The 16,268-nt window shown below is 45.7% G+C and overlaps 1 protein-coding gene across 1 annotated transcript in view; it reads left to right on the top strand.

Moving 5' to 3' along the window:
- Positions 1 to 11,083: 11,083 nt before the first annotated feature.
- Positions 11,084 to 16,268, top strand: part of PYGB (glycogen phosphorylase B) — a 19,995-nt gene continuing 14,810 nt past the window's right edge. Inside the window, exon 1 of the mRNA XM_028498001.2 lies at positions 11,084 to 11,411. Coding sequence (XP_028353802.2) covers positions 11,169 to 11,411 — 243 coding nt within the window. The 5' untranslated portion in view covers positions 11,084 to 11,168. The remainder of the gene's footprint in view (positions 11,412 to 16,268) is intronic.

Below are 16,268 nucleotides of genomic sequence, written 5' to 3'. Positions count from 1 at the left end.
GGGCACGAACCCTTGTCCCCTGCATCGGCAGGTGGACTCTCAACCACTGCGCCACCAGGGAAGCCCTATTTTCTATTTTTTAAGGAACCTCCATATTGTTTTCCACAGTGGCTGCTGCAATTTATATTCCCACCAACAGTGCATAAATGTTCCCTTTTCTCCACCTCCTTGCCAACACTTCTCTCTTGTCTTTTTCATAATAGCCATTCTGACAAGCGTGAGATGATATCTCATTGTGGTTTTGATTTTCATTTCCCTGATGATGAGTGTGCTGAGTGTCTTTTCATGTACCTGTTGCCCATCTGTATGTCTTCTTTGGGAAAATGTCTATTCAGATCCTCTGCCCATTTTTAATCAGATTGTTTTGGTTTTTGCTATTGAGTTTTATGAGTTTGTTATGTAATTTGGATATTAGCCCCTTTTCAGATATATGATTTGTAAATATTTCCTCCCCTTCAGTAGGCTTCCTCTTTGTTTTGTTGATGGTTTGCTTTGCTATGCAGGGCAGGAACATTTTAAATTGTGGCTGCTTTGCCAGATTTCCCTACAACTCCGCTGCCTGCTTACCAAGCCCTCATCAACACAGCCATGGCCAAGCTGTTTGCTCTGCCATTCTGTCAGGTAAAAAATGAGAACTGATAGTTTTACTAGGCACTGATCTAATTCATCTTGTGTGTGTGTGTCTGAGTATTTCCTTTAATGTGAAACATCTGTTCATGTCCATTGCCAATTATTCTGTAAGATTATGGTCATTTTCTTACTGATTTTAAGAGATTTTTATATATTTTAAGGAAATTAGCTATTGTGGTAGAATGTGTTGCAAATTTTCCCCCATTTTATTATTACTTTTTGACTTTACAATATTTTTTCAATACACAATTTTACTATTTTAATGTATTTAAATATATCTAATTGTTTGTTGGTTTTTTTTTTTTTTTGGCCGTGCTGTGAGGCTTGTGGGATCTTAGTTCCCCAACCAGGGCTTCAACCCAGGCCCCAGCAGTGAAAGCACCAAGTCCTAACCATTGGACCACCAGAGAATTTCCTAAATGTATCTAATTTATTACAGTTTGATACAATTTATCTTATTTGATGAATTCTGGGGTTTGTGTCATAATTAGAAAGGCTTCCCCAATGAGACAGTTTTAAAAGTTAACAAAACAGTTTTTTAAAAATATAGTTTTAGTTTTTACATTACTTTAAGAACCCCCCGCACATGCTTTTGAATACTCCCAGGCACAGCAAATCATTGTTTCGGTGTGGATATGAATTTTAGAACAATTTCAGAATCATTGGAAGGCAAATATGATATTCGAACTGGGATAATACCATTTTTGGATAAAATCAAGGATGGCAATAAAATCATGAGGCAATTCCCACAGGGAACTTTCAGCAGGGTGCAGAATCATCACAGGTCAGTAATATAAATACAGAGTCTCCCGAGGTAAGAACTGGGAAAAGCCACGCTTGGGGGTGCAATTTGTGGTAAAGTTGTTTTTAAATGACTTGTTTGGAGACTATGAAATGTGAGGAGTGTTCATTCTTGTAGAGGAGACTGTTTTCTCCTTCTACTCCTCCACTCACCCCTCACTCTGCTCTCAGTGCTTCACCCTGAGACCAGACGTGTGGGGCTTTCCCCACCAGGCAAATCTCAGACACCTGCTGGGTGCGCAGCATTCAACTCCGTTCTGACACCGTCTACCTGGAGGCGGCGTCGGACCCCACCGGTGAGGGCTCAGTCCTGCAAGACTGCCCGCCCTTCCGAGGCCCTTCTCAAGTCCAGGTGGTCAGCTGGGCTTCTGATCGACCGACCAGCTGTAAATCAGAGGTTCCTAGGACTCCCTCCTGAGATTCTGTAGTTTGCTAGAGAGGCTCACAGAATTTAGGAAAACAGTTTAGTTCTTATTGCCAGTTTATCACAAAGGATACAAACCAACCGGCAGGCGGCAGGAAGGCATGGGGGAGGGTGCGGAGCTCCCACACTCACCGGGCGCACCACCCTCCCGACTCCTCGCCACCCTGGGAGCTCTCCGAACCCTGTACTCTGGGGGTTTTTATGGAGGCCTCATTACGTAGGTTTGATTGATTAAGTCATTGATCTCCAGCCCCTGTCCCCACCCCAGAGGTTGGGCCTAGGAAAGGCGGAATCTCTGAGCCCTCTAATCACTTGGTTGGTTCCCCTGGCAACCAGCCCCCACCCTGTGGTTACCTAGAGGCTTTCCAAAAGTCATCTCATTAATGCAAATTCAAGTATGGTTGAAAGGGCTAATAGGACTGAGGACAAAAGATCAAATGCAACAAAAGATGCTCCCATTGCTCTTATGCTTAGGAAATCCCAAGGGTTCGGGGAGCTGTGAGCCAGGAGCAGGGATGAAGGCCAAACATATATTTCGTACTATAAATCATGACATCACAGGCCTGGAAAGAGGCTTTAGGTGGGTGGGGTTCCGAAAGCCGTCCTCAATACTGTAAGGGTTGGAAATTCCCTGGTGGTCCAGTGGTTTGGACTCCTCGCTTTCACTGCCTAGGGCGCGAGGGGGTCCGATCCCTGGTCAGGGAGCTAGGATCCTGCAATACGCCTGCCCTCCCCTCCCAAAAAATACTGTAAGGATTATCAGAGCCTGGCCCTGCCTGTGTGGCTCCAGACGTCAGAGCTCAGACTCACAGGGAAGCTGCTGATGAGGAAAGATGTCCTGAAAGAAGACGGCTCTTCATTCACGCACGTCAGCATTCAAGGATGCCCGAGAAGGGGGTCCCTGCTGGGGGTGAGAGGTCAGAATCGGGCACCTCCAAGGCCTCTTCACACTCAAGGTCCTTGGATTCGCCTTGAAAATTATGTTGAGTTCGTGGCGGGATAAGCATACCACACGTAGCATCTCTCTATTTTGAGCTACAGTAACGACAATGGCTTGTGTTGATGGAGAGCTTACTGGGTGTCAGGCATGGAGCCAGTGATTTCATCATCACAGCAGCCACGGGCAGGTATCCATCATCTCTGTCACGCAGCCCAGAGGCTGGGACTGTCTGAGCTGAAGGTCAGTGGCTGAGGAGATGAAGGGCCCCACTAGGACCCGGGTCTGGAGGCTTCCAAACCCCAAGCTGGTGTGCCTCCCAAGTTAAGAGTGTCTCCAGACGAAATTTTTCATCACATCAGACCTTGCATGTAGCTATTTATCAAAAGCAGGTTTCTCTGCTGAAGAATCAATCATCACGATCATAATGAGCATGGAATACTTTTTTATATATATATAAATTTATTTAATTTTGGCTGCATTGGGTCTTCATTGCCGCGCGGGCTTTCTCTAGTTGCAGTGAGCGGGGGCTACTCTTCATTGAGGTGCATGGCTTCTCATTGTGGTGGCTTCTCTTGTTGTGGAGCACGGGCTCTAGGCACTCAGGCTTCAGTAGTTGTGGCACGCAGGCTCAGTAGTTGTGGCTCATGGGCTCTAGAGTGCAGGCTCAGTAGTTGTGGCGCACGGCCTTAGTTCCTCCGCGGCATGTGGGATCTTCCCGGACCAGGGATCAAACCCGTGTCCCCTGCATTGGCAGGTGGATTCTTTACCACTGCACCACCAGGGAAGTCCAAGCATGGAATATTTAGAAAAATAGTTATAGAGTCAAGAGAAATAAAAACTAGCTCCAGGCCTGACTGCCTCTATCATTTTGACAGTCCCTGATGTCTTGCTTTTCTGTGTTACTGATTGGCGGATAGAGGTTTCTGTCTAAGAGCTTAAGTGCAGTCCTGTAAACCTTAGTGTCTGCCTCAGATCCATGTGGCTCAGAAGCAGATATCCCCCTATAAGGCATCCTCTCCGGAGGCCTCTCTGAAGGTCAGGAGAGCACCAGAGCTGCATGTTTGTGGCACAGAACACAGGCAGTGGGATGGCTCCAAACATAACTTCCAGGGCTCGAGGTGCTCAGCACATATGGCTGGGGGTTCTCCAGACCCACCCAGAGGACAGCTCAGGATCAAATGGGTTTGCACATGAGAATGCCAGAGCTCAGAGGCATGCAGGGACTTTTTCTAAAGCAACAAGGAGAGAGGGGAATATAAACCAGGGTTTTCAGCTTTCTGGGGAGGAAGAGATTTCAAATGAGTTTTTTAAATGACTCTCTATGCATTGGAATATTATTTGGCAGTAAAAATGACATAATCTATAACATGGATGAACCTTGAAAACATTAGGTCAAGTGAAAGAAGCCAGACACAAAAGATCACATATTGCCTGATTCTGTTTACAGAAAATGTCCAGAAGAAGCAAAATCCATAGAGACAACAAGCAGACTGGTGGTCGCCTGGGGCTCTGGGTGGGGATGGGAGAGAACTGGGAGTAGCTGCTAATTGGGGGGGGGATACAGGGTATTGGGGGGTGATGAGAGGGTTCTAAATTTAGATTATGGTGATGGTTGTACAACTCTAAAAATACTAAACACTACTAAACACTATTGAATCAGGCTCTTTAAGTGGGTAACATAGTATGTGAGTTACATCTCAATAAAGCAGTTTAAAAACTGAAGACTGGAACTCTGGGAAGGGAGCTGCCTAAAACAGTAGGTTTCCCCTCAGAAAGTTCCCCTTATGCTTAACCACATCTCATCATTTTGTTCCAGTCTGAAAGCACAAGATCCTTTCTTCCTTTTTCAACTCTTAGGCTTTTTAAAAAATTGATTTCTTTAAATTAATTAATTCATTTTTAATTTAATTGACGTATAACACTATATTGGTTTCAAATGTACAACATAATGATGCAATACTTGTATACATTGTGAAATGATCACCACAAGTCTAGTTACCATCCACCACCTTACATAGTTACAAAATTTTTTCCTTTTTTTTTCTTGTGATGACAACTTTAAGATCTACACTCTTAGCAACTTTCAAATATGCAACACAGTATTATTAACTATAGTCACCATACTGTACATTACATCCCCAGGACTTATTATTTTATAACTGGAAGTTTGTACCTCTTGACTCCCTTCACCCATCTCACCCACCACCAACCCCCACCTCTGGCAGCCACCAATCTGTTCTCTGTATCTATGAGCTTGGTTTTCTGGTTTGTCTGTCTTGATTTTTAGATTCCACATACAAGTGAAATCATACAGTATTTGTCTTTCTCTGTCTGACTTATTTCACTTAGCATAACATCTTCTAGGTCCATCCATGTTGTCGCAAATGGCAAGAGTCCCTTCTTTTTTATGGCTGAGCAGTATTTCCTTGTATACACATACCACATCTTTATCCATTCATCCATCAATGGACACTTAGGATGTTTCCATATCTTGGTTATTATGAATAATGCTGCAATGAACATAGGGGTGCATATATCTTTGAATTAGTGTTTTTGTTTTCTTTGGATAAATACTCAGGAGTGGAATTGCTGGTTCAAATGGTAGTTCTATTTTTTGTGCCAGGTCTTAGTTCCTGCATGTGGGATCTTCACTGCGGTGTGCAGGATCTTTGTTGAGGCATGCAAACTCTTAGTTGCGGCATGTGGGATCTAGTTCCCTGATCAGGGATCGAACCCAGGCCCCCTGCACTGGGAACGTGGAGTCTTAGCCACTGGACCACCAGGGAAGTCCTTCTTTTTAGTTTTTTGAGGAATCTCCATACTGTTTTCCATAGTTGCTGCACATTCCCACCAACAGTGCACAAGATTCCCTTTTCTTCATGTCCTTGCCAACACTTGTCTTTTCATGCACTTGGCCATCTGTATGTCTTCTTTGGGAAACTGTCTATTCAGATTCTCTGCTCATTTTTTAATCAGGTTGTTTGTTTTGTTTCTGTTTTTGTTTTGCTATTGAGTTGTATGAGTTCTTTATGTATTTTTAATATTAACTCCTTATTAGATATGTGATTTGCAAATATTTTCTCCCATTCAGTAGGTTGCCTTTTCATTTTGTTGATGGTTTCCTTTGCTGTGCAGAAGCTTTTGAAAGACTTGTACACTGCAAACTATACAACATTGATGAAAGAAATTGAAGAAGACACAAATAAATGGAAAGATATTTCATGCTTATGGATCAGAAGAATTAATATTGTTAAAATGTCCATACTACCCAAAGCAATCGACAGATTCAATGCAACCCCTATCAAAATTCCGATGGTATTTTTCACAGAAATAGAACAGTCCTAAAATTTGTATGGAGTCACAAAAGACCTGAAAAACCAAAGCAATCTTGAGAAAGAAAACATAGCTGGAGGCATCATGCACCCTGCTTTCAAACTATATTGCAGAGCTATAATAATAAAAACAGACACATAGATCAATGGGCCAGAATAGCAAGCCCAAAAATAAACCCATGCATATATGGTCAATTAATTTACAACTAAGCAGTCAAGAATATACAATGGGGAAATGACAGTCCCTTCAATAAATGGTGCTGGAAAAAGTGGACAACCACATACAAAAGAAAGAAACTGGACCACAATCTTACACCATACACATAAATTAATTCAAAATGGGTTAAAGACTTGAACGTGAGACCTGAAACTGTAAAACTTCTAGAAGAAAACATAGGTACAAACTCCTTGACATCAGTCTTGGCAACAATTTTTTTTTTAAAATCTGACTCCAAAAGCAAAGGCCATAAAAGCAAAATTAACACTAAACACTAAAAAGCTTCTGCACAGCAAAGGCACCATCAACAAATTGAAAAGGCAACCCTTAGATTTTTTCAGTCTCCTCATGGTCTCCCCTCAGGCCTGTGGGCTGAGAGAAGATTCTCTCCCTGGGGCAGGCGGAGGGTCAGGTCTGCTCCTTCCTGGTGAAGCCCTGGGTCCTGCAGGTGCTGGGCTCATGGGGAGGGGTCCTCGACTGCCTACTGAGTCACAAAAGGTTGCCTAAAGGAAAGCAGGAGAATTGAAAATCCAGAGAACAGGGGCACTGACCTTCCCTCTCTGCCCCCCAGATTTCCTGTGGAGCCAAATATCCTCTTGTTTTCTCAGTGGGAGTTCCTGGTAGGACTCCACCCAAACCAAACAGCAGGGCTAAAGGGTTAGAAAAGCAAATAAGGCTTTCAGCAAGAAGATTTCCTTCACTCCTCTCTTGGATGGACTCTTCATACTCAGCTCAAAGCTTCAGCTGGAATGTCTCTGCACAAAATGAATCTCAGAAGGAAACTCAGTGTTGCTTCCTAGAGGCTTGGATTTGCAAAGGCTTCCTGTTTGATGGAGGCTGTTTTTGGTACTTAAGCTCTTTCTAGCTTTTACTTCTGACCTAGTGAGTTGTTTTTTTTTTAAAGAATATCTTTATAGAGGTATTTTTATATAGTAAAATGCACAGATCTTAAGAACAGAGTTCAAACCACTGTGACAGATACACTCATGTAGCCCATATCCCTATTCTGTCACCCCAGAAACTCCCCAGACAATCCCCCTACCCTTGGCCCCTGGGGGACTGTTCTGAATTCCATCACAACACATTACTTTTGCCAATTCTGGAACTTCATGTCAATGAAATTGTACAATATGTGCTCTTTTGTGTCTGGCCTTCCACTTGGCATAATGTTTGTGAGATTCACTGGTGTCATTCCTTTTTATGGTTGAGTTAGTATTCCACTATTTCAATATCTTACTTTGTTTCTTCACTTTCCTTTTGATAGTCACCTGAGCTGTTTCCAGTTTGGGGCATTAGTGATAAGGCTCCTGTGAACATCCTTGCACAAGTTGTTTTGTGGGCATAGGTTTTTATTTATCTTGGGTGAATACCTAAAAGTAGAATGGCTGGGCCACGTAGTAAGTGTATGTTTATTGACTATTTTATTATAGGAAACTGCCACACTGTTTCCAACATGGCTGTAATGGTTACACTCCCTTGAGCAGCACTCCACCGCCTCACCACCACTCTGTGCTGTTGGTCACTTTCTTTTTTTCTTTCGTTTTTTTAAAGGCTGCTTTTTTTTTTTAAAAGAGCATTTATTTATTTATTTATTTAGTTAGTTAGTTAATTTTTGGCTGTGTTGGGTCTTAGTTGTGGCACGCGGGACCTTCACTGAGGCACACGGGATCTTTCCTTGCGACATGCGGGCTCTTCCTTGCGGTGCGTGGGCTTCTCTCTAGTGTGGCGCATGGGTTCCAGAGCGTGTGGGCTCTGTAGTTTGCAGCATGCAGGCTCTCTCATTGAGGCGTGCGAGCTGGGCAGTTGTGGCACACAGGTTTAGTTGCCACGTGGCATGTGGGATCTTACTTCCCTGACCAGGGATCGAACCTGTGTCCCCTGCATTGGAAAGAGGATTCTTTACTACTGGACCACCAGGGAAGTCCCTGTCGGTCACTTTCATGTTGACCATTGTATGTAGCAGGTAAGTCCTGCTGCCTGCTGGGGTTTTAATGTGCGTTTTCCCACTGTGATCTAGTGAATTTTAAAGAGGCTTCAAGAATTCTGCCCAGGCCAGCCACCTCCCACACTTCAGTCCACCCTTGCCTGAATGCGGCACGTAGAACCATAGGGATTCGCTCTATTCGGGGTACATTCATGGGGCCTGCAAGTGTGAGGCAGTGCTGGGGACATGGGGCCCTCCCCCAGGAGAGTACACTCCAGGTCAGGGGCAGCACCCTCTGTAAGGGGCAGATTCAGGCCATACAGTCTCTGTCATGATGCTCAGCTCTGCCGTGGATGTGTGAAAGCAGCCCTAGAGAAAATATAAAGGAATGAGTGTAGCTGTATTTGTAGGCACTGAAATTTGGATTTCATGTAATTTTCGTACATCATGAATTATTCTTCTTTTCACTTGTTACAATCATTTAAAAATGTAGGGCTTCCCTGGTGGCACAGTGGTTAAGAATCCACCTACCAATGCAGAGGACACGGGTTCGAGCCCTGGTCCGGGAAGATCCCACATGCCATGGAGCAGCTAAGCCCATGTACCACAACTACTGAGCCTGTGCTCTAGAGCCGACGAGCCACAACTACTGAGCCCACGTGCCACAACTACTGAGCCCGCACGCCTAAAGCCCTTGCTCTGCAACAAGAGAAGCCACGACAATGAGAAGCCCGCACACCACAACAAAGAGTAGCCCCTGCTCGCCACAACTAGAGAAAGCCCGCACGCAGCAACAAAGACCCAACGCAGCCAAAAATAAATAAATAAAATAAATAATTTTATTAAAAAAAAAAAAACTTAGACAGCGTTGCTAACTTGAGGGCCATATAAAAACAGGTGGTGGGCCAGCCTGGGCTGAGGGTGGGCAGAGGCAGCCCCCCGAGATGCAGCTCGAAACCAGGCCACAGGACCTTCACTGCAAATCCGCCCCTCCAGTGAGGGACTCCCCGGGATGAAGGCTGCAGAGGGCAAGATCCAGACCAGGGAGACCTGTGGATGTTGGTTGTGTGTCCTTCGCAGCCCCTCACAGCCCCACAGGCTCCACATTTCTGGGGCTCCTTCTCTCTCCCCACCCCCAGCTCTCTCACTGACCCCAGCTCTGACCACTTCCCTGTCTGCCTGGTCCCTTTGGGATGGGACACATGAGAATGCCTGCCTGCTGCAGTCGGGTGCCTGCCTTCACCTGTCCCCTCAAGTCCCCCAGACCCAGCCTGAGGACCTGCTAGGGAGGGGCTGAGACTGGTTTAGCAAGCTTACCTGGCTGGGGTTGTGGTTTGCAGGAGCTGTGCTGGGCTCAGCCCTCTGCTGAGGGGCTGTGCCTGGGTAGGATGGTTCTGGGGAGTGTCTGGGAGGCAGGGGAGCCCATGAGGAAACTACCACAGGAATCCCAGCAAGAGGACCCAAAAGAGCAGCTAAGGATGGACTAGATACACAGGGAATAAAATGGCTGGAGGACCCAGACTTCCTCTTGGAGGACCGGCTCCTGAGAGAGAGTCCTTGGGAGCTTGGGAAAGAAGGCAGGCCCACCAGGCCTGATGTTATTGGCACTGGATCTGTGAGCAAGCAGGAAGGCTTTGGCCTAAAGAAGGATCTGGAGGCCCGTTGGGTGTGGAGGGAGGGCAAGGAAACAGGATGAGCTGTGGAGAAAGATGGTGGAAGGCCCTGGGCCGCACCTGTGACCCACCCCCCTCCCGGGGCCCTGCTCCAGGACCACACCCACAGACACTCCCCACGGGGTAGCTCCCATGTGTGCAGTAATGAGCTTGCACACCACGTGTAATCAGAGCTTTTCCAGATGCCACGGATTCACCCACTCCCCCTCCCTGCTCACCCCTCCCTGCCAGCTATGTCCACCTCTAAGGCTCAGCACCATCCTAGGTCTGCAGGCCCAGAGATTGGCCAGTCTTAGAAACTCACGTGAGTGGAATCCTTCAGGCTGTGCTCTTTAGTGCTGCCTACTGTCACTCAGCATTGTTCGTCTGTGTATTGGACGTGGTCTGTCATTCTCATGGCTGGGGACTATGCAACTGTGGGAATATGCTACAGTTTATTTATCAGTCCAACATTGGTGGGCATTTGTGTGGTTTCCAGTTTGGGACTGTTTTGAATATTTGAATATTATGAGCATTTCTGTACATGCCTTTTGGTTGGTATAAGCATTCATTTCTGTTGGGTATTTTCTTTGGACTAGAATTGCTGGATCAGAAGGAGGTGTTTGTTTAGCTTCAGTGAATACTGCCAGTTTTTCAATGTTAAACCAACCTGTAAAGACTCTCCTTGATGCAGAGACCCCAGAGGCCAAGATAGGATCAGGAAGGAGCAGTGGGAGCAGCACTGAAGCCAGGGACCCGAAGACGGCCCTGGGGAACAGCAGCGGTGGCGCTAGTGGGTGTAGACCGGAGGGTTGCTGGTGAGAGTGAGCAAGAGGGCCCCAGATGAGGACCTGCAGGTAGCAACCAGGTGAGCAGCTTTAGGGAGGGGGAGGAGCAGGAGGAGACACCGTCTCAGCGAGTGGACATGAAGAGAGTTGCTGGCAGGACCTCATCCTCAGCTCTGGAAGTTGAGAAACTCAGCAATACTCCTTCACCCAGGGGTAGGTAGGTGCTTGGCCCCTCCAGGAGGCCCCTCCCACCCTGCGACCCCGCCCTTCCTCAGGCCCCGCCCCGCATGTGGTCCGGCGCAGCGCGCAGGCGCACCCTCGGCACCTCCCTTTCTCGCCTCGCAGCGCAGTGCGCAGGCGCGGCGTGGCAGCCGGCGAAGCTGCAGCATCCTCCGTGCGGGCGTGTCTCCGCGGCTTATCTTGCCCTCCTCCTCCTCGTCTTCCTCGGACTGCCGGCGCGATGGCGAAGCCGCTGACGGACGGCGAGAGGCGGAAGCAGATCAGCGTGCGCGGGCTGGCGGGGCTGGGCGACGTGGCCGAGGTGCGGAAGAGCTTCAACCGGCACCTGCACTTCACGCTCGTCAAGGACCGCAACGTGGCCACGCGCCGCGACTACTACCTGGCGCTGGCGCACACGGTGCGAGACCACCTGGTGGGCCGCTGGATCCGTACGCAGCAGCACTACTACGAGCGCGACCCCAAGGTGAGGCGGCACCGGGGTGGGGAGAGACCCCCGGTGAGGAGGGACCTCCCCCCGAGATGGGGAGAGACCCCCCCCAAGTGAGGATAGACCCACGGGTGAAGAGAGACCCCCTAATATGGGGAGCGACACCCCGCCCCCCACCCCCAGTTGAGGAGAGACCACCGGGTGAGGCGGCCCCGCACACGGCGTCGCCTAACCCTCACCTCCCGTGCTGGGCGGCCTGGAGCCCTGCGGTTGGGGCCTGCTGTCCGGGCGGGCAGAGATGGGGGGCGTCACTGGGAAGCCTGCTGAGGAGAAGGAGCCCTCAGTGATGGGCTCTGCCTTCCAGGCGCTCACACCTGCCTTGAAGAACTTCACTTAGCTTAAGGTTGGCCGACGTTAAGGAATTGTTTATTCTTTTTACATTTTACACACATGTAGGTTTATGGTAGAAAAGTACAAAATACACGAGAGAAAATTTGCTCATCACCTCCGTTATTAACTGTGTTAAAATATAGGTGCATGTCCTTCTACATCTTTTCCTGTTCTTGAATATATATGCACACTTTTAAAAAGCATGTTGTATATACAATTTTGTGGCTCTTCTGTTTCATTCATCAACATTTGTAGCTTTTTCAACAGCTTTCCAAGTAAGTAAATATGATTCTCCAAAGTGGTAGTTATCAGTTTGATGGGTATGGGCTTGGCCAGGCCCCTGATACCAGTTTTGTTTGTTTGGTTTTTTGTTTTTGTTTTTTTCCTCTTGACCATGGAGAGTTTTATCCTTTCTACTATACTAATGTAGAGTGAAAAGTGGTGAGGAAAGGACACACTTGCAGGCCTGAAGCCAATTTGCAAAGATTTGACTTGCAGTGTACACCTGAGCACTGGGTAGTTGCTTTGTTGATAGTATTTTACAGTATTTTTGTAGGGCGTTAAGAAATGTTTAATAATTGCTAAGTCTGAGATTGGTTGCTTTTCCAAACTTATTCTGGGGCACTCTTTTTTTCTAAAAGAGAGGTGGTAAAAAGGACAGATTTGTTAGAATACCAACTAGGATCTTCATATTTAGTATGCAAGACAGTGAAGAAAGAAGCGGCACCAAATGGCTGAAACAGTTTATTTCAACAAGGGCTTGGGATGACTTTGCCAGGGAAACTGGCCAACAGGCAGTGGCTCCCCCAGAATTCCCTGCTGATGGCAGAGCTCTGATTTGCAATATCATTGTTATTCATGTAGCAGGTGACAAGATACATCTCTGACGGCACATTCAAGGGTATTTCCCTGCAGCTGGACCAGAACCCACCGCAACACCGTGGGGTCCCACTAGGGTGTTTATCTATATTTAGATCCTGAAAAGGCTAGTGATGGGCTCAGGGATTACGGAAATCACCTTTTTCATGAACAGGATTAAATCCCTCTAACAAAACAGGTTTGCTTATCCTCACTGATTGCTATGGTGGCTATAGGTGTAAACATTTCTCTTCTTTAAAGCCACACAGCCTGTAAGTGGGAGGTTGTTTGCTTGTCCTGGATAGGAAGGTCATTTGAAAGTGGAAACTTGGAATTTGAGCGCTTCAGTCTGGCTAATTCATGTTGAAAATAAGCTCATCATCTCCTTTTTCTGCAAAAGTTACATGTTTGCTGGTAAAGGACAAGAAACAAGCCCCAGGAGGATCAGAGCTGAGAGGACGTGGAAGGTCTCCCAATAATAATGCTGCAGAGCCACATCCCCAGCCTAAGAACGGCTTCAAGGATGTGTACCACTGCACTGCAGACTTAGGCAGCCTGACGATCTAAACAATAAGTTAAAGTGCTTTTATTTAATATTTTTATTTACTTTAAAACAGTTACGCAAGTCCTTGTGATTATTGGGGAAAAAATTAGAAAACACAGATAAGCCAAAAGGAAAAAATTAACTGTAATCTCACCACCTAGTGGTAACACTGTAAATGCTACAAACATCTTGTGTTCCACATCTCTTTTTCTGTGCAGGTAGAAACATTTGTTTTTATTACACAAAATAGTATAGTGCTATGCTGCACCTATTGTTTCATAACTCTCAAGCATTCTATTTTTGGTAATAGTAGAAACAGTTGAAGCTCAGTGCTCAGAGGAAGAGTTCTCAAGTAAGCTGCCTGGCAAATCAGCAAGTCAAAAAATCTGGCTAAAATTAAGACGTCTGCTCTTGGCAGGAGGCAGGCTTAATTCTAAAGACGGCTCCAGGAGTCTCTGAAGTGATGGCAAGGTCAGGACTCCACTGCAAACTCAGGGACGGAAAAGAGCTGGGTGGTGAGGGATGGCTCACAGAAATCCATGCTCCTCAAGTCCTGGCTTTACCATTTGGCCTGTTTGACCCTTGGGCTTGGGTGGACTTCTTAACCTTTCTTGGTCTCAGTTTCTTCATCTTTAAAATAAGGAAGGTCAAGCTAGGTAATCCATCCCTGAGTACCTTGCTGTTCTAAAACATTATAGCTTTGTGTTTGCTGATAAAATGTTTCGATTTTATATTAGCATTCCATCCAAAAAGAATTTGAGAATGCTTAAGCAAGATAATGCTGCAAAGGTTTCAACTTCATAGAAGACCTCAAAGAGAAAGTTGGGGCAAGACAGTAAGGGTAGGAAAGTGGGTTAAGTTCAAATGCATGGTCAGGACACAAAATGCAGATGTAAGTTCTGGCAACCAAAGCAAATTGCAGATCATGCCCAGTTATGGGAGTCATGGAATCTCTGCAGTAGGTGCGAGATTTCTTCCATGGGTCTTTAAAGCAGACATTGTACTATGTGGACAGCTGGCCTGATTACATCCCTGTAGTGGATGGACTGGCCAGTTTACTATGGCTCTTCCGCATGAGCTCTTGGCATAACCATAATGGTGGACTAAGGAAAGGAGCTCTACCACTGGGTCCAAACTGCTGTCCTAAATATTTCTGGTAAGATAATCATGATGAATACAATTAATCTTATGGTTTGGCTGGATCTGGGAGTTAAAGGAAGATGATCTAGAGCAGTTTTTTGTTGCCTTGGCTGCACACAACCCCTACCTCTGAAATTTTGTTTTAATTAGGCAGGAGTGGGTCCAGCACTGGGATCTTTTTGACCCACTCAACTGTTCTGATGTGTTTGCCCTCATCTGTGTGAAGTTGACCTTGTATCCCATGGGCAAGCTTCCCTGATAGCAGAGAGCTCAGAGTTACTTTCTCTGGCCAGAAGCTGGGGAGGGGCAGATGTTTTGTGTTGCTGATTACCCTGACAGCTTGCCAAATGGAAGGTAGGCTGAAGCTGTCAATTATGAGATTAGGAAGCTTTGGGTGTGTGCCGTGATTTTTCTTAGAAGACAGTCTAGCCTCTGCTCGTGAAGGCTGTGATGGTTAATTTTGTGTGTCAACTTGGCTGGGCTGTGGTGCCCAGATATTTGGTCAAATATTTTTCTGGTTGTTTGTGTGAAGGTGTTTTCTAGATGAGATTAACATTCAAGTCAGTGGATTTTGAGGAAATTAGATTGCCCTCTGGAATGTAGATGGGCCTCTAATCATTTGAAGGCCTGAACAGAACAAAGACTGATACCCCCACCATACCCACCTCCCCTCTCTTCCTCTCCACATCCCTCCCCAGCCAGAAGGAATTTTCTGGCAGAAGGCCTTTGGACTCCAAATGCCGCTCCTTCTTGGGTCTTCAGCCTGCAGGCTCACCCCAGCAGATTTTGGTCTTGGACCCCCATGATTATGTGACCCAATTCCCTTAAAATAAATCTCTGTGTATATATCCTGTTGATTGTGTTTCTCTGGGGAACCCTGACTTATACCCAGGTGCTGTGGATGGCTAACCCTTTGTATCTTTATGAAATATTGTAATCGATCTCATTTCTACATCCTAGCCCTTTATAGATGATTTTTTAAACGTTTATTTTATGTGATTTCAGACTTTTACAAGTTGCAAGAATGATACAAAGAATTCCCATATGCTCTTTATCCGGATTCCCCAAACATGAAACATTTTTAACATGTTTGTTATGTGTTTCTCTCTGTATAAATACATTTTTTTCTGTGAGCCATTTGAAAGTAAGTTTTAGACTTGATACCCCTTTCCCTCTGAAAACTCAAATGTGTGACTCGGAAAATCAAGGAGATTCCCTTATACAACCAGAGCATTTGGAAAAAACTCAGGGTGTTCACACCAACACGGTGTTGTCACCTGCAGACCTTACTCAACTTTGTCGGCTGTGCTGCTGATAAGAAATACAAGGAAGAAAACTGAGAGAACTTTACACATCTTTCCAGATATACCTCCTTTTTTCCTGCCCATTAAACAGAGCAGGCTGTAACCCATATGGAAACCCACACATTTTAAGACATGAAGCAGGTAAACAGCAGGCAACAGATAGCTGGCTCTTTTCTACCTTGTAGAGAATGGGGCTCTTAGGATATGGCGAAGGGAAGAGAAATGAACACAGAAATTTAGAAAGGTAATTGGACAACTGAAAACTCTGGTTAAATTTCCTCTAAGATCAGGAACAAGACAAGGTTGCCCACTCTCACCACTATTATTCAACATAGTTTTGGAAGTTTTAGCCACAGCAGTCAGAGAAGAAAAAGAAATAAAAGGACTCCAAATCGGAAAAGAAGAAGTAAAACTGTCACTGTTTGCAGATGACATGATACTATACGTAGAGAATCCTAAAGATGCTAACAGAAAACTACTAAAGCTAATCAAGGAATTTGGTAGAGTAGCAGGATACAAAATTAATACACAGAAATCTCTTGCATTCCTATATACTAATGATGAAAAATCTGAAAGAGAAATTAAGGAAACACTACCATTTACCATTGCAACAAAAAGAATAAAATATCTAGGAATAAACCTACCTAAGGAGACAAA

Source organism: Physeter macrocephalus, chromosome 14 (genome assembly GCF_002837175.3).
Source record: "Physeter macrocephalus isolate SW-GA chromosome 14, ASM283717v5, whole genome shotgun sequence".
Lineage (NCBI taxonomy): Eukaryota > Metazoa > Chordata > Mammalia > Artiodactyla > Physeteridae > Physeter > Physeter macrocephalus.
Note: the sequence above shows the minus strand (reverse complement) of the source record. Positions and strands in the feature narration are given on the sequence as shown.